The sequence below is a fragment of the Triticum dicoccoides genome, chromosome 2A (assembly GCF_002162155.2).
Source record: "Triticum dicoccoides isolate Atlit2015 ecotype Zavitan chromosome 2A, WEW_v2.0, whole genome shotgun sequence".
In the NCBI taxonomy this organism is placed as follows: domain Eukaryota; kingdom Viridiplantae; phylum Streptophyta; class Magnoliopsida; order Poales; family Poaceae; genus Triticum; species Triticum dicoccoides.
In genome coordinates, this window is record NC_041382.1 from 528608084 (window position 1) to 528632026 (window position 23943).

Genomic DNA, 23943 nt, shown 5'->3' on the forward strand with positions numbered 1-23943 from the left:
ATTGCGGTTTGCACTAGGCGACAGACGATTTCTAATGCCGTGGCGGAAAGATCACCTGGTTCCAGCAGCTCAAGCAGGTGGCGCCCCACGTGTTTCTCTTTCCCTCTCTCCAAAAAAAAAGTGGCAAAAAAAAAAGTGGCGCCCCACATATCATTTCTCTGAAAATGTTAGCAAAAGACCTTTTTCCCTCTCCTAATTAATGAAAAGGGGCAAATCTTTTGCCCCACGTTTCAAAAAAAAATGTTAGCAGTAGTCCGTAACCCACGACCCTTGCACATAATGCTATGCCTGGAAGGCTGGAACTTCTTTTCAAGCAGAGAAAATCTCGTTTCTATCGTGTCAATGTCACGCCCTAAGCGAGGAGACATTAGCTCTCGAGTCTCGACTTTCACTGCAGCGGAGAAAAGAAACCTTGGGCATAAGTGCATAATTGTCACCAGCGGGAGTTCAAGCCGGATCCCTGGTAGATGTTCAGGGCTCAGTCAGCATAGTGAAGGACATTCGCGCAACGCAACTCAGCGCTAAGCACTAATCTACATGACATTTCCCGAGAGCAACAGCAGACGGAGGATCGGCGCGGGGCGGATTGGTCTCCAAGCCTCCTACTTCGTCGGCGAGGTTGGTCTCCGCTGTGCAAACCGGCCCGGTGTCCGCCAATGGCTGCGGCTGTTCGGTTCGCAGCGCACCCGCCCCTGTTTCTGAACTTCTTTCATACAGATCCTTCTTCAGTAGAACAGTTCCAGGGATCGAGACCAGCCTGATCTTGCTCAGCTTCTTCTTGTCACAGTCTTCGATGGGCCTGAACCCGAATGCTGATGTCCATGTATCGACTAGGTTTGGTATCGCGAACAGAAGCAGCATTTCTACCTCCAGAGATTTCAGCATCTGTCGAAAATATCGGGTATGCATAAGTTTTAGGGTAGCAACTTTATCTGAATTATTAAACCGTACACATGGGAAAAAGTAGAAGATATTTTATGCAGTACAAGTCATGCAAAACATACAGCTGCTGCTCAATAAACCATCAGTTGTTTTTTTACCCCCAAGAAAAATAATCAATTGGTTCTGAATTTACGTACTTCGCAAAATTTGATAGCTAGCCAAGCAGATCTGGGAAGGAACCTACAGGTAGATATTCATGTCCTAAGACGGCTATACACATGGATTATACTTAATATGATGCTTCGGCAAGGCAACACAACTTTAAGAAACAGTCCAAGCAGGTAACAAAAGCGCCAATGCCTACTTATCTTCATACCTCCTCAATGTAATCCACCAGTTGCCTGCACATCCCCTGTTGCCGATTCTCAGAACAAGTAGCTATCAGCGGCATCTCTGCTACAGTTGTGCCATGTAACCTGCAGCGATAACAATATTTTAACTCCACATGCTCACCTCATCACTAGAAATTATCTGTTCACATAATACCTGATGGATGCCACAGAAAGGAGGTTGTCATCCTTTTCCAGGACTACAGTATAGAACCCCTTGTAATCCAAATGTACAAAGTCGGACCTGGCAAAGAAATATAAAGGGTAAAATGGAGATCTTAAGTGATATACATGAAATTATAGGGAACTAAAATAAGCAAAATAAAGTAAATATGCAGTGAGCATGTTAAGGAGTTTAAAAAATCTGATTCAGCTCACCTCCAGTTATACACAATAGGGGGCATTATGTCTACCCCTGTCCTCGGGTCGAAGATGGGCAAGAAGCATTCTTCCAAAATACTCAAAGCAATAATTAATTTCATGCTGCACTCAGCCAGGAGAGCAATGTCTGAAGCCGAGTGAACCTTCTGATCATCATTATTACGAAGTATGGTGCAAGAAAAGCCATCATCGAGGTGGTCAGGCATTCCAACACGAGAACGCATGCTTGTATAAATCTGAAAGTTTCAGAACAAGACCAGCCTCCTTAAGTAAAAGTTTCTGCTATCTTCAGCAACATATACAGCTATAAAAGTTATAGAACAAGTATAATCTTTGAGTGTACCTGCTGGCACCTTCTTTCACAAAACCAAGTACCAAGTCCACTTCTCTGATTGCACACAACTTTACCAGATATGCATTTTACGTGATCTGGAGGAAATGAATAGATAAATAAAATATACCCATTATAATTGAACAAGCGACGTAATGAATGAGTTATTAACAAAGATATTCTAAGAACTGTTGGGTCTTTCTCTAGGCCTGAGTAATATTTGAATCCAGAACTATGGTAAGAAGTTTTGTGCAATCCAGAATTGTATTGCCATAAAATGGATGGCTACTGATGTAGATTAACTATTGCTACAACATGAAGATTACATAAATAAATACTCATAAGCTGTGCCTGCGTCTGTGTTTGATCAGTTCTGAATCAACAATGTATGAGAAAAAAAACTTCTATCGAAAAAATACTCGACCAACCAGGCACTACGACCTGTGGTATTGTATTAAGAATGACCCAGACACTGGTCACTCCACAGAATAAATTCTGCCTCATCGGCCAAGCGCCGCTCGGTTCTCCAGTGCACCACTAAGATTTTTTACAAAAAGCATGGATAATAACAATATTAAAATATTTACCCTTAAATACAGTAACAAATACATATGGGATGCGAACTATATTTTGTCAAATAAAGCAATACGATAAGATACCAATGACGATGCAAGTGAGACATTACATCGATATTCACACTGTGAGCATTCTAAAGCATGTAGGAGACCTCCTGGCGCCTTTGAATTGACCACTTCCCCACAAACATTGCACAGGCAACTAGAGCAATACCAGTTGCCATCTGGAACTTCCTGATAAAAATACAATGCAATAGGAACAAATCAGTAATATTAGTTAAAACTTGTGTCTTACTGTGCTAAAGATGACAAGATCGATAACAAATATGTACTCATGGTTATGGCAAATACAATAGATAAATCAATAATGTAAGTTACAAAAAAGTTGTCCTGTCATGCCGATGCAAAATATGATTTCCAGAATGGGTACACAAGTTATATCACATTCAGGATGAAAGTAAAGTATTAAGTACATGTCCGCACCAATCAATCGAATACAGACAAAGCAATGATAAAAAAGATGTAGCAGTGAATAAAGACTGCTTATTGCTATGAAGTTGATTTGGGTGTGGCATGGCAGTTAGAACAATCACGGGGACATGATTAGTAGTGACAAACCATTCTTTTTCTTTTGCTACATTATATCAGTGGCACAGCAATTTTTGGAAACGTCATTTCAGTAGCATCCAGGGATTAAAAGAGACAGTGTTGGTGCAATAATTTGCCTCCTTGTGTTTTGGAGATTACTGTCAGAAACAGTGAGGGACTAATGTATTTGCTAGTGCACACAGAGACTATAGGTCCCTGGAGTCAAGAGGAGTTTGGTACAAACTCCGAAGATAATCACCTGTGCTGCAGTGAAGATTATCATCGAAGATTATGCGTGACGAAGTTGACCCCCAAATAATTGCTGACGTGAAGCAATTGCCTCGGTACATGGTCCGAGATTTGACTGCAGCTGAGAAGAATGGAGGCGGAGAAAAGACGTAGTATTTTCTTTCGGTAGTTCATTTTCTCTTTCTTGAGTCATAGGACCACCGTACTATTAAAAGGGGTATAGTATTCGAAACTTTTGTTTCTCTGATGCTAAACTGAAACCTACGAGAGTTGAGAGAAATCTCTTTGCGTTCTGAAACATTACTTGCCAGCCAGAGACGTTGTTCTTCTGGGCTGCGAGAGATCTGCTTCGGACCGAAGAGTCAACTTACTTGTTCCTCAAGTAAAGTTGCCAGGTGCATTTGAAATCCAACCGTTGGAAACGTGTCGGTTGGTCATTGGCTAGTTGTCATGTCCAAACTGGCCTTTCCCCCTCGGGAAGACCGCGGCTATAAATAGCCACCCCATTCCAACGTGAATCGTTGGCTGCTCAGTGTGATTCTGACTAGTTTCTCTGAGCGCCCACTCTTCGAAAGATTTGAGTTTAAAATCCACTGAGAGAAAACCCCAAAGCCGAAAAACTAGATAGTGGTTTAGCATCACAAAGATCTAAGTTTAGTACGCTCCACCTTTTACTCTTTTACTCTTGAGAGCTGCCAACTCTCTAGACGGTTAGGTGCCAAGTTCTTCAGTGACCAAGAGTAATTGTGGTTCACGAAGACAAAGTCTGTGAAGGTTATGGAGATCGCCTCAAGTATCTACCTCGAGTGATCAGCACGAGTGGACGAACTTGTTCTCGAGGAAAACAAGACAAAAAGAGCTTATCTTTTGTGTTAAATCACAAGTCCCTACAACCAGACGTAGCTCTTTTGCAGAAGAGTGAACTAGTCTACCAAATCCCTTGTCTCCATTGAGCATCACCGGTTTCATCTTAACCATGTTTACCTTCGCTTGTTTACCCTCGGTTAAGTTTCAGTCATGTGATTTCTCTTCGGTACTCATGCTTAATTTGCTTCGGTAGTTTTTTAACGTAGTCTTGTATCTGTTTACTTCTTTTCCACTGTCGTGTTTTGAGAGATCTGAAGTTTCCCTAATTTAACTTTAAATCTCCCATTCACCCCCTCTGGTCGACATATTTTGTTCCTACACATAGTTCGTTTCAGACTCGTGGTGCATGGGGTTTTGGCTATGGCAGCAGAAATCAAGGAGAGGATGTCTTAACCTTTGCTTTAGCCTATGACATGATAGTACCGAACACCCTCTTTAAAAAAAGAGAATCCCATCTAGTGACTTTTAGTAGTGGTCAATACTCTAGCCAGATTAATTTCGTCCTCTCGAGATGAGAATACAGGCGTAGTTGCCTAGATTGTAAGGTGATATTTGGAGAGAATGTTGTCCCTCAAGATAAGCTTGTGGATGTTGACTTAGCTTCCGGATACATGTCCGGTGTGATAAGCGCACCAAAGTGGTGGAAGCTCAAGGGGAGGCATTTCTGGCATTCAATGAGAGGGTTATTAAGGAGGGCTCTTGGGGGGAAGGAGGTGATGCAAACAATATGTGAATCAAGATGGTGACTTGTCTTCGGAAGTTGGCTTCAGAGGAGTTTGAGGTGACCAAGGAAAGTAGAAGCAAAGCTAAAGATACTTGATGGTGGAGCGACGATGTCCAAAAGGCTATTAAGACTAGCAGTGCATGGGGGCTTTGGTTATAGCAGCATGAATCAAGAAGAAGAGGATGTCTTAAGCTTTGCTTTAGCCTACGACATGATCGTAGCTAACACCCTCTTTAAAAAGAGGGTATCCCATCTAGTAACTTTTAGTAGTGGTCAACACTCTAGCCAGATTAATTTTGTTCTCTCGAGACGAGAAGACAGACGTGTTTGCCTAGATTGTAAGGTGATACTTGGAAAGAGTGTTGTCTGTCAACAAAAGCTTGTGGTGGCTATTAAGGAGAAAAAAGGCTGGTTCAAACACCTACACCCAGATAGGAGTGCAGACAATATAAAGAAGTACAAGGTGGCAAAGAATACCACAAAGCAAGCTGTGAGTGAAGCAAGGGTTCGGGCGTATGAGGACTTTTAGCAACGTTTAAATATGAGGGAAGGCAAAAGGGACATCTTAAGATGGCCAAGATCCGAAATAGGAAGACCAAGGATGTGAGCCAAGTCAAACGCATCAAATATGGAGCAGATCGACTACTAGTGAAGGACGAGGAGATCAAGAATACATGGTGATAGTACTTTGACGAACTGCTCAATGGAGAGAACGAGAGATCTGCCATTGAATTGGGCGACTCCTTTGATGATACCAGCAGACGTTTTGTGCGACGAATCCAGGAGCCTAGGATCAGTGAGACTTTAAAAAGGATGAAAGGAAGCAAGTTCATGAACCATGATTGTATCCCCATTGAGGTGTGGAAATGCCTAGGAGACACAACGACAATATGAATAACTAAGCTTTTCAACCTTATTTTTCGGTCAACAAGATGCCTGAGGAATGAAGGCGGAGTATATTTGTATCAATCTTCAAGAATAAGAGGGATGTTCAAAGTTTTACTAATTACCATGGAACTAAACTGATTAGCCATACAATGAAGCTATGGGAGAGAGCCATTGACCACCGATTAAGAAGAATGACAAGCGTGACGAAAAATAAGTTTGGTTTTATGCCTGGGAGGTCGGCCATGAAAGCTATTTTCCTTGGTACTCAAACTTACGGAGAGATACCAGGAGCAATAGAAGGACCTCCATCATTAACTTGGAGAAGGCCTATGATAAGATACCAGGGAATGTCATGTGATGGACCTTGAAGAAATACAAAGTCCCAACAAAGTACATTACCCTCATCAAAGACATGTACGATGATGTTTTGACAAGTGTTCAAACAAGTGATGGTGCCACTGATGACTTTCCAATTAAAATAGGAATGCATCAAGGGTTGGCTTTGAGCCCTTATATTTTTTGCTTTGGTGATGGATGAGGTCACAAGGGATATACAAAGAGATATCCCATGGTGTATGCTCTTTGCGGATGATGTGGTGCTAGTCGATGATAATCAGATAGGCATTAATAGAAAGTTAGAACCGTGGAAACAAACTTTGGAATAGAAATGTTTAAGCTTAGTAGATCTAAAACTGAGTACATGAGGTGTAGTTTCAGTACTACTAGGCACGAGGAGGAGGTTAGCCTTTATGGACAGGCGGTACCTCAGAAGGACACCTTTTGATATGTGGGTCAATGTTGCAGAAGGATGGTGATATCGACGAAGATCTAAGTCATCAAATCGAAGTCAGATGGATGAAGTTGCACCAAGCTTCTGGCGCCCTTTGTGACAAGAGGGTGCAACACAAGTTAAAAGGCAATTTCTATAGGACGACGATTCGACCTGCGATGTTGTATGGTGCAAAATATTGGCCAACTAAAAGGCGACATGTCCAATAGTTAAGTGTAGCAGAGATGCACATGCTGAGATGGATATGGGGCCACACAAGAAAGGATCGGGTCTGAAATGATGATATACATGATAAGAGTTAGGATAGCACCAAATATACAACACGGTCCTCCAAAAACGCCTGTGCATAGCGGAAGGATAAAGTGTGCTGATAATATCAAGAGAGGTCGGGATAGACCAAACTTGACATGGGGGAGTCCATAAAGAGAGACCGGAAGGACTGGAATATCACCAAAGAACTAGTCATGGAGAGTGGTGTGTGAAAGTTAGCTATCCACATGACAGAACCATGACTAGGTTTTGAGATCTTATGAATTTCAACTCTAGCCTACCCCAACCATTTTGGGGCTTTGTTGTTCATAGTTCATTTCAGAGTCGTCATAAACTGATTTCTGATTTGGTTAGTTTCCCAGAAAGTACATCTACATAGCTCTATATTTTGGCTAACTAAAGAAAAGGGAAACATTTCGAAAACAAACCTGACAAGGCAAGCAGGCCTGATGGTAACTAGCAGGGCAGTTGTCACAGCATATTAGTTCACCGACATCACCACATAATCCACAAGTGTCATCATTTTCATCTGCTTGTACTGACATAGTATCTTTTGCACGTTCTTTCCTCTTCTTTTGCTCTATAAACCACGCTTGAAGCTGACATAGGCTGTAAGATTTACCAGAACCCAAGAAAAGATTCAGGGTCAGAGTTTCTTGTTTGAGACCTGCATGGCACCTAAAGTTGGACATTGTAAATATGGTGTCACAACACCGGCACCTTATGCCATGCTCGGTTATGTTCCCATCTTTCAACACGTTCTTAGGTCCTGGCCTTCTATACTGGAGAATATTCATTGTACAAACAATGCCCATCTCAAGTAATTTGCTCAACACCGTTCTTGCACTTTTAGGGAACTTCTGCCGGCCGCATTTTTTTTCATTCTCCAGGCGAGACCTCGGAAGAGATTTCAAGCCAATTCTATTTATGAGCATTCGATTATAATGGTTCCTGTAACGCGCGGTCAGCCTATGTATTACAGCTGTCATCAAAAGATCATCCTCGTCAAACCTGCATTTACGCGTCCATGGTTGTTTCTTTCGAAATTTGACATCCTTTTTGGGTGGTTGTTCTGACACGGGCTGTTTTGGGGGTTCACTGCTATCTTCAGCTTGTTCCTTGTGCTCTTTAATTTCGGGCACTAGAGTCAAAGAGACCTGCTCACGACTTGATGCACTTATCTGTACTTCCTCACAACGTGTCACACACCTAGTAGGATTCTCAGCTGTACTACTATCCATGCATTGACCAATTATGGAGTCGCTTATAAGACCATCATTTACTTTCTGTTTCTTTTCACGAACTTCATCTTGGATATCTGCAGCGTCCTGTGACCTTTTTTGATTCGAAGAAGCATGCTCACTGCTTGTTGCACCTATCTGTTCTTTCCCATTGTGAACTACAAAGCTAGCTGGAACCTCAGTTGTAATGTCCATATTCTTACCAATTGCACAATGACTTGCATGAACACTATTTACTTTCTGTTTCTTTCTACGGACATCATCTTTGATACCTGCAACCTTCTCACACCTTTTTTGACCATTTTTACTTGGATCAGACTCTGATATCTCCCTTTGTTCAGATGTTAGTGCTTCATTCTGCATGTTCAGCTCACCACAATGTCCAGACACCTTTGAGTTTGGTTCAGAAGAAGGGCCACAGATCAACTGGTTAGGAGGTTCTGGGTTTATGACTTCCCAACCAATTGGAGAACCCTCACTATCAAGATATAAAAATCCCTGAATCAAGCTCGCTTCATAGGCAGATGTCTGGATTTCCAGCTGCATGTTTGCCCCCATGCTATCATGGGAAAAATTAAGACAACTCAACGTGTCTTGATTAAATGTACTGTTGTTCATGAAAGAGAGTCTCCCGTCTTGTGGGGACACAAACAGTACTTGTGGTTCGGAGATCTTCAATGGGCCACCAGTGGCTCCAGATGGTACCCATCCTGTTTTTGTCATCTGTTCCAAGCTCATGTCTTTAGCTTCCAAGTTTGTACCCTTCGCTTTTAATAGTGACAGTGTACCAGAGGAAGGTCCACCCCTTACATCATCATTTCCTACTTGGAATCCAGGTACAACAACAACATCGTGTTCATTGTTGATATCATCTCTGATAACTTCTAAGGGTGTATCCTTTTCTGCTAACAGAGACAATGCACCAGCTGAAGGTTCATCCCTCACATGTACATTTCCTGCTTGGAATCCAGGTACAACAATATCATGTTCATTGTTGACATCATCTCTGATAGCTTCTAAGCGTGCATCCTTTTCTTCTGGTAGTGATAATGTACCAGACGAAGGTCCACCCCTTCCATCCTCAGTTCCTGCTTGGTAATCAGAGACAACTGCAGCAGCATGATGTTCATTGCTGACACCATCTGTCGTTCCAAGGATCATCTCATCCACCTCGTGAGAAAACAACAGGTCTGGTCTTATGAGCAACTTGTCAGAAGGACTGTCTGCAGAGTTACCCATATCGGCGGCGATTTCCATTGCTTCACCGGCATGAGAACTTGGAACCTTGATTTGCACATTTTCAACCAGCTGATCTGAAGCATAACTAGGCGGAAAATATGGTGGGTCGGACTCATCTCGAGTATCCTGAACCATTTTACAGTATGGAAATTCTCTTTTTGTACTAAAGCAAGTAGGCATTGAACTGTGCTCTGTTGCATCTTGGAAACCTTTCACTATATGATGAGGAATATTTCTGACGCTTCTTTCATTCATTTCTTGCATGGTCAAGTACCTTTGCTGCACTTCATATTGGCTATGCTTGCTTGTTCCAAACATAAAAGACTGCTCATTGTGCAGAGAATTTTCCTCTTTGTGAGGCTGGCCATCAGATAGAAGAAGCGGCAGAAGACTTCTCCGTGACTTGGGATGTGTGTCGCTATAGTTGCTTGAATACTTAATCGCAACTGGCTTGTTAACATTCCTGCGACTCAAGCGACTCAACAGCTTAATGTCGCTGCAATTGAGGATTGTAACTCTGCTGTTCACAGCTTTCAGTGCCACTCCGTTCCGCAGAGCTGCGACCTTCTTATCGATGCAAACTACTGCCATGAAAGGATCGAGGAGTTGCCACTGGTGGAGGAAGGATAGAGATTGCTTCGGGCGCCGGACCTCGTGCTCTAAGCATAACAGTGTGTTCTTCAAATCATAACAAAATTCATACATGTTGAACCATTCCTTTCCATAGTAATTCCCATCAAATCGGGACGAATGAATAAGCAACCACTGGCCAAAGCATTTCCAAGCCTTAGGAAGAGAAGCTAGGCGGATTTCTTTGTCGGGCGACTCGAACATGAGGTCGACCTTACTCTTGTCCCCCCTTTCCTTGCCCTCGATCTTCCACCCGGCGTCCATCATCAGAAGATGTGCGTGCAGCCGGAGATGGTTCCAGAGCATTCCAAAGCCACCACGGCCATCCCGTCGCTGTGCGACCACACTGTTAATGTCAACCCTCTCCCAATCCAGAATACTGCATTGTTTTGCTCTCTGGCTCCTGCGTATCACAGCCCTGCGAGTGTACACCCGATCACCGGAAGGTGGCGTCTCTTGTACCACGAGTTCACATTCAGAAGGCCTGCCATGATGATCTGTACAAGGCATTGCATTCTGCATCTGTTGATTAGCACTATGATATAAAACATGATAGCTTGATAGGCTGCCGTGAGTAAAGGACTCGACTATGCGGCAGTAGACCATCCTGTTGCTAGATGCAGAGCCGGATGGTGTGCTAGCTGGTACCAATGCTTTGATTGCGCCTGGTAGCGAAGTGGTCTGCCCGCTGCCAAAAATGCCCTCAAGGATTTGTTTTTCCTGCTCAGAACCATCAAACGTGTCTTCTCTCAGCTCAGCAACTTTCTCTCCAAACAGCATTGTTGCAATATCCTCCTCCTTCATGCCTATTCCCACCAGGAAGTCTACCTCATCCATCCTGTTTAGTGGTGCAAACTGAAGCAATCACACTGCAATGAAGGGATAAACACAGTTAGAGCACACATATTTGCAACATCAGAAAAATCCCAACCTGGCAAAGACCTAATGCACCAAAGAATCACCAGAAGCATCAAAAGAGGTAAGCTATGACTGCAAAAAACAGAGACATGTAAAACCAATAGGGCACCAAGAACTGAAGTAAAATCCAGGACAGAGTAATGATAGCAGTTGCATTTCAACTATAATTTTTTGCCTTACTGAACTGAAACCACACATCAGAGTGGCAGGCCCTGAAAGGCTGGACCTGAACCAGAATAATATTTCATCATCGCAACGCAAGTATGGTAGCAGGAATTTTCTCCCCCAAAACAATAATGAAAAATCAATCACCATCCAATATATCTCCAATATAAAGAGCAAAAAGGGGCAGGAAAAAAAAAACCCATCCTACATCCGCATGCATCAAGAGCTCTACCCAACATTCCGGTATTTCACCGGTCCGCATTAGCAGGGCAGGCAGATAGATCACACCATCCATCTGGCGCACCGAACAGGCAGGCTGCGAGCGAGCGATTCCCCAATCCAAGAACCAGATGCGAGGAGGAAGAAGATGTACAGCTAACATACCAAGAACAGGCGACGCCGAGGGGAGCAATGGGCGCATCAATGGCGGCGCCCTGAGCCGCCGCTGGCCGTCCGTGACTGTGGGCAAGAAGAGGCACCGCTTTATCCCCACCATCCCCTCTCCATTGGAGATGTCGCCTACTCTCTCTCTCTCTCTCTCTCTCTCTCTCCCCCTATCCACCAAGCTCTGTCTGTCTGTTTCTTTCGCCGAGACCACCGCGCCGAACAGTGATGACACTAGCTTTGCCCAGGGGCGCGCGCACAAAGTCTCTCCCTCGCGCGGGGAGGGAGGCGGCAGGGCCGTGGCAGGGCGCAACCGGAATGCTGTCCCCGTTATTTTTTCTCCCCGTGGCGAGGGGCGTACGTACTGCCCACACCGCTCTCTGGGTCGCTGCTTCCGGCCTCCATGTGTGTGACATGCAGCAGTCTCGGGAGTCTGGCTGTGGGCGTGCGTAAATGGACTGTTGCGTGCGTGGGCTTGGCGACCACTAGTCGAAGCTGGCTGGACACCTGGGACTTGCGCACGTAGCGGCGAACCCGTGACATGTGTGATTGGAGGAACTAAGAGCATATCTCCAGTCGCACACCAAAAAAGATCTCCAAGCATTTTTTTCGTATCGGTGTTAAAAAATCGGTCCAGTCGTATCTCAGGAGCCTGATTTTCGCCGGTCTGGGCCGAATTAGCGCTGGCGGACCCAGGCCGAACCCGGCGCGATGGGGGCGCTTGGGGGTGCCGGGGCGAGCGGTTTTGGCGCGAAAGAGCCGCGGGCCCGCCGCGTCAGCAACACCGCGCGTCTTCTTCCCCGAGCGCCTCGGTTTCCCGCGGGAATCAATGGCAAGGCTGCCGCCGGTCAGCCTTACCAGTGATTCCTCACGGGCGGCGCATTCACGGGGCGGCGCGCCGACACCTCCCCTCCCTCGCACGCGTACACACGGGACGGCGCCGCTATATAAGCCGATGGCCTCCCTTGCCTCTGGCTACACCAGCCACATCAGCCCTAGCCCGCCCTCTACCTCTCCCGAGCGCCGCCGCCGAGCCCTCCCTCTCCCTCCCTCCCTCTCCCGATGGCCGAGCGATTCCCCGACGATGAGGTCGCGGCCAACGGCTTCGGCCGCCGATCGCTCCGCGAACAGGAGTCTTGGCTCCTGTTCCAGGCGAACTCACAGCGCCGGCATCGTCATCAATGAGGGCGGCCGGCGCACCCCCTCGTGGGCTCCTCCGCGCTTCCTCAAGCCCAAGACGGAGTCGGGCCTGACGCCGGTGAAGACAGAGCCGGGCCTCCCTGCGGTGAAGACGGAGCACGACGTCGACATCGAGCTCGACGACGACGCGGACCTAGAATGGGTGCGCGCGGACTCCCTGAAGATGGCGAGGGAGCGCCAGTGCGCCGCCCTGCGGCGATTCGCGCAGCGCCGCCGGGGCCGCGACGAGGGAGGAATCATCGTCATCGAGGCCAGCGACGACGACGCCGCGCCGCCACCACCAGCCCGCATAGGCGACGCCGGTCAGGGGTCCACCAGGGACGGCCGCGTCAAGGAGGAGAAGCCAGACGAAAGCCGGACGACGACGGCGACGACGGCGCTTTTAGCCAGTTCTTGTTTTAATTATATATGTAATAAAAACCCGCTTTTTAAATGTAATATATGTCGAACTTCGCGAACTTTGAACTTTGCTATATATTTAAATTTTTTTGAACGCGCCTGGGGACGGCCCTAGGACCGGCGGCTGGGGACCAACTCGGCCCCAGACCGAGTTTTTGCGCCAGCTCACCCCCAGGGGGCGATTTTAGGCGCCCCCTGGGGGGCCAACGGCTGGAGATGCTCTAAGGCCAACTCCACCGCGCGACCCCAAATGGACGTCCGTTTTGCCCGGATTCTGTCCGTTTGGATAGGGCAATGGGGTCGTGTACAGGCGTGTCCTGGGATGTGGTGGCCGTGCGCCCAGCGCGCGGCCCCATCCCTTTGCCCAATCCTGCCCGTCGCGGCTAAAAATGCTCATATTTTCATCAAAACTAGTTTTACAACCCAAATGCTTGTCTGAAAATTAAAATAGTTTTACAACCAAATCGAAATTGTCTACACTGAACATAAAATGGAGCAATACATCTATTGGTTGCCAATATGATCCCACACGTGCTCTACCAAGTCATTTTGAAGATTCAAATGAGTGTGCCAATCACGCATCTCATGGTGGGATTGGACAAACTGTTCAAATGTGGCCGGATCTTGGTGCAGGGGCTCAATATTTTCACCTTGATAATCAAATCCTTCGTCGAAGATACTCTCATCACGCTCGTCCTCGACGATCATATTGTGCATGATCACACAAGCAGTCATCACCTCCCAAAACTTCCTTTCATCCCATGACAGTGCAGGGTTTCGAACGATACCCCACCGGGATTGAATCACACCAAAAGCACGTTCCACATCCTTTCTAACACTCTCTTGCATTTGGGCAAATCTCTTTCTCTTCTCATCTTGGGGTTTCGAGATTGTCTTCACAAAAGTTGACCACTGAGGATATATATACCATCTGCTAGATAGTATCCCTTGTTGTACTGGTGGCCGTTGATCTCAAAGTTGACAGGTGGGAAGTGGCCTTCTGCAAGCCTCGCGAAGACTGGAGAATGCTGCAGCACGTTGATATCATTGTGAGAACCTGCCATGCCGAAGAAAGAATGCCATATCCAAAGATCCTGTGATGCCACCGCTTCTAATATGATAGTGCACGCCTTGACATGCCCTTTGTACTGGCCCTGCCAAGCAAATGGACAGTTCTTCCACTCCCAGTGCATACAATCTATGCTGCCAAGCATGCTTGGAAAGCCTCTAGCTGCGTTGGTCGCCAACAATCTCTCTGTATCAGCGGCAGTTGGCTGCCTCAAGTACTCTTGGCCAAACACCTCGATCACAGCCTGGAAAAACTTGTACATTGATATCAGACATGTTATCTCACTCATATGCACATACTCATCCACCAGATCACCTGGAATTCCATATGCAAGCATGCGGATGGCCACGGTGCATTTCTGGTAAGAGGAGAATCCAAGCTTGCCAAGGGCATCCGTCTTGCACTCGAAGTATGGGTCATGAGCAACCACTCCCTCTCGGATACGATTGAACACATGCCTTGCCATTCGAAAACGGCGACGAAATTTATCTGATGACCCACAAGTATAGGGGATCTATCCTAGTCCTTTCGATAAGTAAGAGTGTCGAACCCAACGAGGAGCAGAAGGAAATGATAAGCGGGTTTCAGCAAGGTATTCTCTGCAAGTACTGAAATAAGGGGTAACAGATAGTTTCGTGATAAGATAATTTGTAACGAGCAACACGTAACAAAAGTAAATAAAGTGTAGTAAGGTGGCCCAATCCTTTTTGTAGCAAAGGACAAGCCTGGACAAACTCTTATATAAGGAAAAGCGCTCCCGAGGACACGTGGGAATATCGTCAAGCTAGTTTTCATCACGTTCATATGATTCGCGTTCGGTACTTTGATAATTTGATATGTGGGTGGACCGGTGCTTGGGTGTTGTTCTTACTTGAACAAGCATACCACTTATGATTAACCTCTATTGCAAGCATCCGCAACTACAACAAAAGTATTAAGGTAAACCTAACCATAGCATGAAACATATGGATCCAAATCAGCCCCTTACGAAGCAACGCATAAACTAGGGTTTAAGCTTCTGTCACTCTAGCAACCCATCATCTACTTATTACTTCACAATGCCTTCCTCTAGGCCAAAATAATTGTGAAGTGTTATGTAGTCGACGTTCACATAACACCACTAGAGGCTAGACAACATACATCTCATCAAAATATCGAACGAATACCAAATTCACATGACTACTAATAGCAAGACTTCTCCCTTGTCCTCGGGAACAAACGTAACTACTCACAAAGCATAAACATGTTCATAATCAGAGGGGTATTAATATGTATATAGGATATGAACATATGATCTTCCACCAATTAAACCAACTAGCATCAACTACAAGGAGTAATTAACACTACTAGCAACCTACTAGCACCAATCCCGGACTTGGAGACAAGAATTGGATACAAGAGATGAACTAGGGTTTTGAGATGAGATGGTGCTGATGAAGATGTTGATGGAGATTGCCCTCTCCCGATGAGAGGAGCATTGGTGATGACGATGGCGATGATTGCCCCCTCCGGGAGGGAAGTTTCCCCGGCAGAACAGTTCCACCGGAGCTCTAGATTGGATCCGCCAAGGTTCCGCCTCGTGGAGGTGGAGTTTCATCCCGAAAGGTTGCTTCTTATTTTTTTCTCGACGAAAGACTTCATATAGGGTAAGATGGTCATCGGAGAGCCATCAGGGGGCCCACGAGGTAGGGGGCGCGCCCTAGGGGGGCGGGCGCCCCCACCCTCCTAAGCAGGGTGTGGGCCCCCTGGTCTTCATCTTTGGCGAGGATTTTTCATTATTTATTATAAGGTATTCCGTGGAGTTTCAGGACTTTTGGAGTTGTGCAGAATAGGTCTCTAATATTTGCTCCTTTTCCAGCCCAGAATTCCAGCTGCCGGCATTCTCCCTCCTTATGTAAACCTTGTAAAATAAGAGAGAATAACCATAAGTATTGTGACATAATGTGAAAGAACAGCCCATAATGCAATAAATATCGATATAAAAGCATGATGCAAAATGGACGTATCAACTCCCTCAAGCTTAGACCTCGCTTGTCCTCAAGCGAAAGCCGATAACAATAAATATGTCCCCATGTTTAGAGGTAGAGGCGTCGATAGAAATAAAATACAGACATGAGGGCATCATGATTATTCTCATAACAGCAACATACATAGATATTGGCATATGATTACTTATGTTCAAGTGTTGATCTATTCACAATGCAAAAGTATGAATCGGAAAACTTATTGAGAACCAACAAACTATAACCTCCATCATTGAAGCAATTGCAATTTATCATAACATCAGAAAGAGTCTATGTCAGAGCTGAAAAGCAAGTCCACATACTCAACTATCATCTAGTCCTTCATAATTGCTAACACTCGCGCAATACTTGTGGTTATAGAGTTTTAATCGGACATAGAGAAAGGTAGGGGCTTATAGTTTCGCCCCACAACCTTTTACCTCGAGGGTAATGTCAACAATAATAACTCATGCCCCCCTACATCCAATTATATATATATATATATATATATATATATCAGGTTCTTTCCAACATGCTGGGCTTGCCAAAGGATAAAATGAAAAAGGTGTTGGGGAACATAGCAGAATTTTAAAATTTTCTACGCATCACCAAGATCAATCTATGGAGTCATCTAGCAATGAGGGAGAGGGGAGTGCATCTACATACCCTTGTAGATCGCGTGCGGAAGCGTTCAAGAGAACGGGGTTGATGGAGTCGTACTCGTCGTGATCCAAATCACCGATGACCTAGCGCTGAACGGACGGCACCTCCGCGTTCAACACACGTACGGTTGGGAAGACGTCTCCTCCAACTTGATCCAGCAAAGGGAAGGAGAGGTTGATGAAGATCCAGCAGCACGACGGCGTGGTGGTGGAAGCAACGGTGATCTCGGCAGGGCTTCGCCAAGCACATGGAAAGGGAGGAGTGTCACGGGGGGAGAGGGAGAGGCCAGGGGCTAGGGTGCGGCTGCCCTCCCTCCCCCCACTATATATAGGGTCCCTAGGGGGGCGCCAGCCCTAGGAGATCCAATCTCCAAGGGGGGGCGACCAAGGGGGTGGCTTGCCCCCCAAGCCAAGTGGGGCGCCCCCCACCCCTAGGGTTTCCAACCCTAGGCGCAGGGGGAGGCCCAAGGGGGGTGCACCAGCCCACTAGGGGCTGGTTCCCCTCCCACTTCAGCCCATGGGGCCCTCCGGGATAGGTGGCCCCACCCGGTGGACCCCGGGACCCTTCCGGTGGTCCTGGCACAATACCGATTATCCCTGAAACTTTCCCGATGGCCGAAACTTGACTTCCTATATATAAATCTTCACCTCCGGACCATTCCGGAACTCCTCGTGACGTCCGGGATCTCATCCGGGACTCCAAACAACTTTCGGGTTACCATATACTAATATCTCAACAACCCTAGCGTCACTGAACCTTAAGTGTGTAGACCCTATGGGTTCGGGAGACACGCAGACATGACCGAGACGACTCTCCGGTCAATAACCAACAGCGGGATCTGAATACCCATGTTGGCTCCCACATGCTCCTCGATGATCTCATCGGATGAACCACGATGTCGAGAATTCAATCAATCCGTATACAATTCCCTTTGTCAATCGGTACGTTACTTGCCCGAGACTCGATCGTCGGTATCCCAATACCTCGTTCAATCTCGTTACCGGCAAGTCACTTTACTCGTACCGTAATGCATGATCTCGTGATCAACCACTTGGTCACATTGAGCTCATTATGATGATGCATTACCGAGTGGGCCCAGAGATACCTCTCCGTCATACGGAGTGACAAATCCCAGTCTCGATTCGTGCCAACCCAACAGACACTTTCGGAGATACCTGTAGTGTGCCTTTATAGTCACCCAGTTACGTTGTGATGTTTGGAACACCCAAAGCACTCCTACGGTATCCGGGAGTTTCACAATCTCATGGTCTAAGGAAATGATACTTGACATTCGGAAAAGCTATAGCAAACGAACTACATGATATTTGAGCTATGCTTAGGATTGGGTCTTGTCCATCGCATCATTATCCTAATGATGTGATCCCGTTATCAATGACATCCAATGTCCATAGTCAGGAAACCATGACTATCTTTTGATCAACGAGCTAGTCAACTAGAGGCTCACTAGGGACGTGTTGTGGTCTATGTATTCACACATGTATTACGATTTCCGGATAACACAACTATAGCATGAACAATAGACAATTATCATGAACAAAGAAATATAATAATAACCATTTTATTATTGCCTCTAGGGCATATTTCCAACAGTCTCCCACTTGCAGTAGAGTCAATAGTCTAGTTACATTGTGATGAATCGAACACCCATGCAGTTCTGGTGTTGATCATGTTTTGCTCTAGGGAGAGGTTTAGTCAACGAATCTGCCACATTCAGGTCCGTATGTACTTTACAAATATCTATGTCTCCATTTTGAACACTTTCACGAATGGAGTTGAAGCGACGCTTGATATGCCTGGTCTTCCTGTGAAACCTGGGCTCCTTGGCAAGGGCAATAGCTCCAGTGTTGTCACAGAAGAGAGTCATCGGGCCCGACGCATTGGGTATGACTCCTAGGTCGGTAATGAACTCCTTCACCCAGATTGCCTCTTGTGCTGCCTTCGAGGCTGCCATGTACTCCGCTTCACATGTAGATCCCGCCACAACGGTTTGCTTGCAACTGCACCAGCTTACTGCCCCACCATTCAAAATATACACGTATCCGGTTTGTGACTCAGAGTCATCCAGATCTGTGTTGAAGCTAGCATCGACGTAACCCTTTACGACGAGCTCTTCGTCACCTCCATAAACGAGAAACATATCCTTAGTCCTCTTCAGGTGCTTCAGGATATTCTTGACTGCTGTCCAGTGTTCCATGCCGGGATTACTTTGGTACCTTCCTACCAAACTTACGGCAAGGTTTACACCAGGTCTGGTACACAGCATACCATACATGATAGACCCTATGGCCGAGGCATAGGGGACGACACTCATCTTTTCTCTATCTTCTGCCGTGGTCGGGCATTGAGCCGTGCTCAATCTCGTACCTTGCAATACAGGCAAGAACCCCTTCTTTGACTGATCCATTTTGAACTTCTTCAATATCTTGTCAAGGTACGTACTCTGTGAAAGACCAATGAGGCGTCTTGATCTATCTCTATAGATCTTGATGCCTAATATATAAGCAGCTTCTCCAAGATCCTTCATTGAAAAACACTTGTTCAAGTAGGCCTTTATGCTTTCCAAGAATTCTATATCATTTCCCATCAACAGTATGTCATCCACATACAATATGAGAAATGCTACAGAGCTCCCACTCACTTTCTTGTAAATGCAGGCTTCTCCATAAGTCTGCGTAAACCCAAACGCTTTGATCATCTCATCAAAACGAATGTTCCAACTCCGAGATGCTTGCACCAGCCCATAAATCGAGCGTTGGAGCTTGCACACCTTGTCAACATTCTTAGGATCGACAAAACCTTCCGGCTGTATCATATACAATTCTTCCTTAAGGAAACCATTAAGGAATGCGTTTTGATGTCCATTTTCCATATCTCATAATCATAGAATGCGGCAATTGCTAACATGATTCGGACGGACTTCAGCTTCGCTACGGGTGAGAAAGTCCCATCGTAGTCAACCCCTTGAACTTGTCGATAACCCTTAGTGACAAGCTGAGCTTTATAGATGGTTACATTACCATCCGCGTCTGTCTTCTTCTTAAAGGTCCATTTATTTTCTATGGCTCGTCGATCATCGGGCAAGTCAGTCAAAGTCCATACTTCGTTTTCATACATGGATCCTATCTCGGATTTCATGGCTTCCAGCCATTTGTCGGAATCCGGGCCCGCCATCGCTTCTTCATAGTTCGAAGGTTCACCGTTGTCTAACAACATGATTTCCAAGACAAGGTTGCCGTACCACTCTGGTGCGGAACGTGTCCTTGTGGACCTATGAAGTTCAGTAGCAACTTGATCTGAAGTTTCATGATCATCATCATTAACTTCCTCTCTAGTCGGTGCAGGCACCTCAGGAACATTTTCTTGAGCTGCGCCACTTACCGTTTCAAGAGGTAATATTTCATCAAGTTCTACTTTCCTCCCACTTATTTCTTTCGAGAGAAACTCTTTCTCTAGAAAGGACCCATTCTTGGCAACAAAGATCTTGCCTTCGGATCTGAGGTAGAAGGTATACCCAATAGTTTCTTTAGGGTATCCTATGAAGACGCATTTTTCCGATTTGGGTTCGAGCTTTTCAGGTTGAAGTTTCTTGACATAAGCATCACATCCCCAAACTTTTAGAAACGACATCTTAGGTTTCTTCCCAAACCATAATTCATACGGTATCGTCTCAACGGATTTCGACGGAGCCCTATTTAAAGTGAATGCGACAGTCTCTAAAGCATAGCCCTAAAATGACAACGGTAAATCGGTAAGAGACATCATAGATTGCACCATATCCAATAGAGTGCAATTACGACATTCGGACACACCATTACGCTGAGGTGTTCCAGGCAGCGTGATTTGTGAAACTATTCCACATTTTCTTAAGTGTGTGCCAAATTCATGACTCAAGTATTCTCCCCCACGATCTGATCGCAAGAACTTGATTTTTCTGTCATGTTGATTCTCAACCTCACTCTGAAATTCCTTAAACTTTTCAAAGGTCTCAGACTTGTGTTTCATTAAGTAGACATACACATATCTACTCAAGTCATCAGTGAGGGTGAGAACATAACGATAGCCACTGCGAGCCTCAACACTCATTGGACCGCACACATCAATATGTATGATTTCCAATAAGTTGGTTGCTCGCTCCATTGTTCCTGAGAACGGAGTCTTGATCATTTTACCCATGAGGCATGGTTCACACATGTCAAATGATTTGTAATCAAGAGACTCCAAAAGTCCATCGGCATGGAGCTTCTTCATGCGTTTGACACCTATGTGACCAAGGCGGCAGTGCCACAAGTATGTGGGACTATCATTATCAACCTTACATCTTTTGGTATTCACACTATGAATATGTGTAACATTACGCTCAAGATTCATTAAGAATAAACCATTCACCAGTGGAGCATGACCATAAAACATATCTCTCATATAAATAGAACAACCATTATTCTCGGATTTAAATGAGTAGCCATCTCGAATTAAACGAGATCCTGATACAATGTTCATGCTCAAAGCTGGCACTAAATAACAATTATTGAGGTTTAAAACTAATCCCGTAGGTAAATGTAGAGGTAGCGTGCCGACGGCGATCACATCGACCTTGGAACCATTCCCGACGCGCATCGTCACCTCGTCCTTCGTCAGTCTCCGCTTATTCCGCAGCTCCTGCTTTGAGTTACAAATGTGAGCAACCGCACTGGTATCAAATACTCAGGAGCTACTATGAGTACTGGTAAGGTACACATCAATTACATGTATATCACATATACCTTTAGTGTTGCCGGCCTTCTTGTCCGCTAAGTATTTGGGGCAGTTCCGCTTCGAGTGACCACTTCCCTTGCAATAAAAACACTCAGTCTCGGGCTTGGGTCCATTCTTTGGCTTCTTCCCGGCAGCTTGCTTACCGGGCGCGGCAACTCCCTTGCTGTCCTTCTTGAAGTTCTTCTTACCCTTGCCTTTCTTGAACTTAGTGGTTTTATTCACCATCAACACTTGATGTTCCTTTTTGATTTCCACCTCTGCTGATTTCAGCATTGAATATACCTCACGAATGGTCTTTTCCATCCCCTGCATATTGAAGTTCATCACAAAGCTCGTGTAGCTCGGTGGAAGCGATTGAAGGATTCTGTCAATGACCGCGTCATCCGGGAGATTAACTCCCAGCTGAGTCAAGCGGTTATGCAACCCAGACATTTTGAGTATGTGCTCACTGACAGAACTATTTTCCTCCATCTTATAGCTGAAGAACTTGTCAGAGACTTCATATCTCTCGACCCGGGCATGAGCTTGGAAAACCATTTTCAGCTCTTCGAACATCTCATATGCTCCGTGTCTCTCAAAACGCTTTTGGAGCCCCGGTTCTAAGCTGTAAAGCATGCCGCACTGAACGAGGGAGTAATCATCAGCACGTGACTGCCAAGTGTTCATAACATCTTGGTTCTCTGGGATGGGTGCGTCACCTAGCGGTGCTTCTAGGACATAATCTTTCTTGGCAGCTATGAGGATGATCCTCAGGTTCCGGACCCAGTCCGTATAGTTGCTGCCATCATCTTTCAGCTTGGTTTTCTCTAGGAATGCGTTGAAGTTGAGGGCAACATTAGCGTGGGCCATTTGATCTACAAGACATAGTGTAAAGATTTTAGACTAAGTTCATGATAATTAAGTTCATCTAATCAAATTATTCAATGAACTCCCACTCAGATAGACATCCCTCTAGTTATCTAAGTGAAACATGATCCGAGTTAACTAGGCCGTGTCCGATCATCACGTGAGATGGACTAGTCAACATCGGTGAACATCTTCATGTTGATTGTATCTTCTATACGACTCATGCTCGACCTTTCGGTCTTCCGTGTTCCGAGGCCATGTCTGTACATGCCAGGCTCGTCAAGTCAACCTAAGTGTATTGCGTGTGTAAATCTGGCTTACACTCGTTGTATTCGAACATTAGAATCTATCACACCCGATCATCACGTGGTGCTTCAAAACAACGAACCTTTGCAACGGTGCACAGTTAGGGGGAACACTTTCTTAAAATTATTACGAGGGATCATCTTATTTAAGCTACCGTCGTTCTAAGCAAATAAGATGTAAAACATGATAAACATCACATGCAATCAGATAGTGACATGATATGGCCAATATCATTTGCTCCTTTTGATCTCCATCTTCGGGGCTTCATGATCATCGTTGTCACCGGCATGACACCATGATCTCCATCATCGTGTCTTCTTGAAGTTGTCTCATCATCTATTACTTCTACTACTATGGCTAACGCTTTAGCAATAAAGTAAAGTAATTACATAACGTTTATGTTGACACGCAGGTCATAAATAAATAAAGACAACTCCTATGGCTCCTGCCGGTTGTCATACTCATCGACATGCAAGTTGTGATTCCTATTACAAGAACATGATTAATCTCATTGTGACGCTCGGATAATTAAGCTATAGTAACCCTCACCAAATGATGCCACGTCACCTCGATTACTGTTGTTAATCACGCGTAGTTCAAAACCGATTCGAAATTCAAATTTAAAATAAAGTCAAACCAGTAAAAAATTTAAATGTCAGAACTAAAAAGTACAACGGTGACAAATAAAGCATAGGTAATTATGGTGAAGAAACCACCCTTTTATAAAATGTTTGAATGCTCTAAAATGATTTAAGCAGTAGCTAAAACAACTAAATAAATGCCTTTAGTATTTTATAAAATACTAAACTATTTTATTTGGGGGTTAGACCTTTTTGTGACCGAGGTATAACTAGTAATAATAATTTAGGTGCAACTTTTATGTTTTATAAAACTAAAATAATATAAATCCGTAGAAGAAAATAAATAAAAGAAAAGAGATAAAACAGAAAAACAAAAGACAAAAAAAATATAGGAGAGAAACCCCCCGGGGCTCCGGCCCAGCAGGCCACCGGCCCAACTGGGCCACGACCTGCCAGGCCGACCCAAATCTCCTTTGGCCCAACCGGCCTCCCCATAACCCCCACTCCCCCCGGTCCAACCCTAGACCCCCCAATCGCACCACTCCCCCCACCCCCGCTGGATCTGGATCGGGGCAAAATCCCGATCCCCTCG

General features: G+C 45.3%; 1 protein-coding gene across 1 annotated transcript; it reads right to left on the reverse strand.

Moving 5' to 3' along the window:
* Positions 1-401: 401 nt before the first annotated feature.
* LOC119355189 lies at positions 402-11899 on the reverse strand. The gene is made up of 8 exons (XM_037621967.1): positions 11512-11899; positions 7363-10913; positions 2669-2792; positions 1996-2081; positions 1650-1888; positions 1429-1515; positions 1259-1358; positions 402-885 (listed from the first exon to the last, which is right to left on the reverse strand). Exons 2-8 carry the CDS (start codon positions 10879-10881, stop codon positions 529-531), a joined length of 4512 nt encoding a protein of 1503 aa, XP_037477864.1. The 5' UTR covers positions 10882-10913; positions 11512-11899; the 3' UTR covers positions 402-528.
* Positions 11900-23943: the final 12044 nt, after the last annotated feature.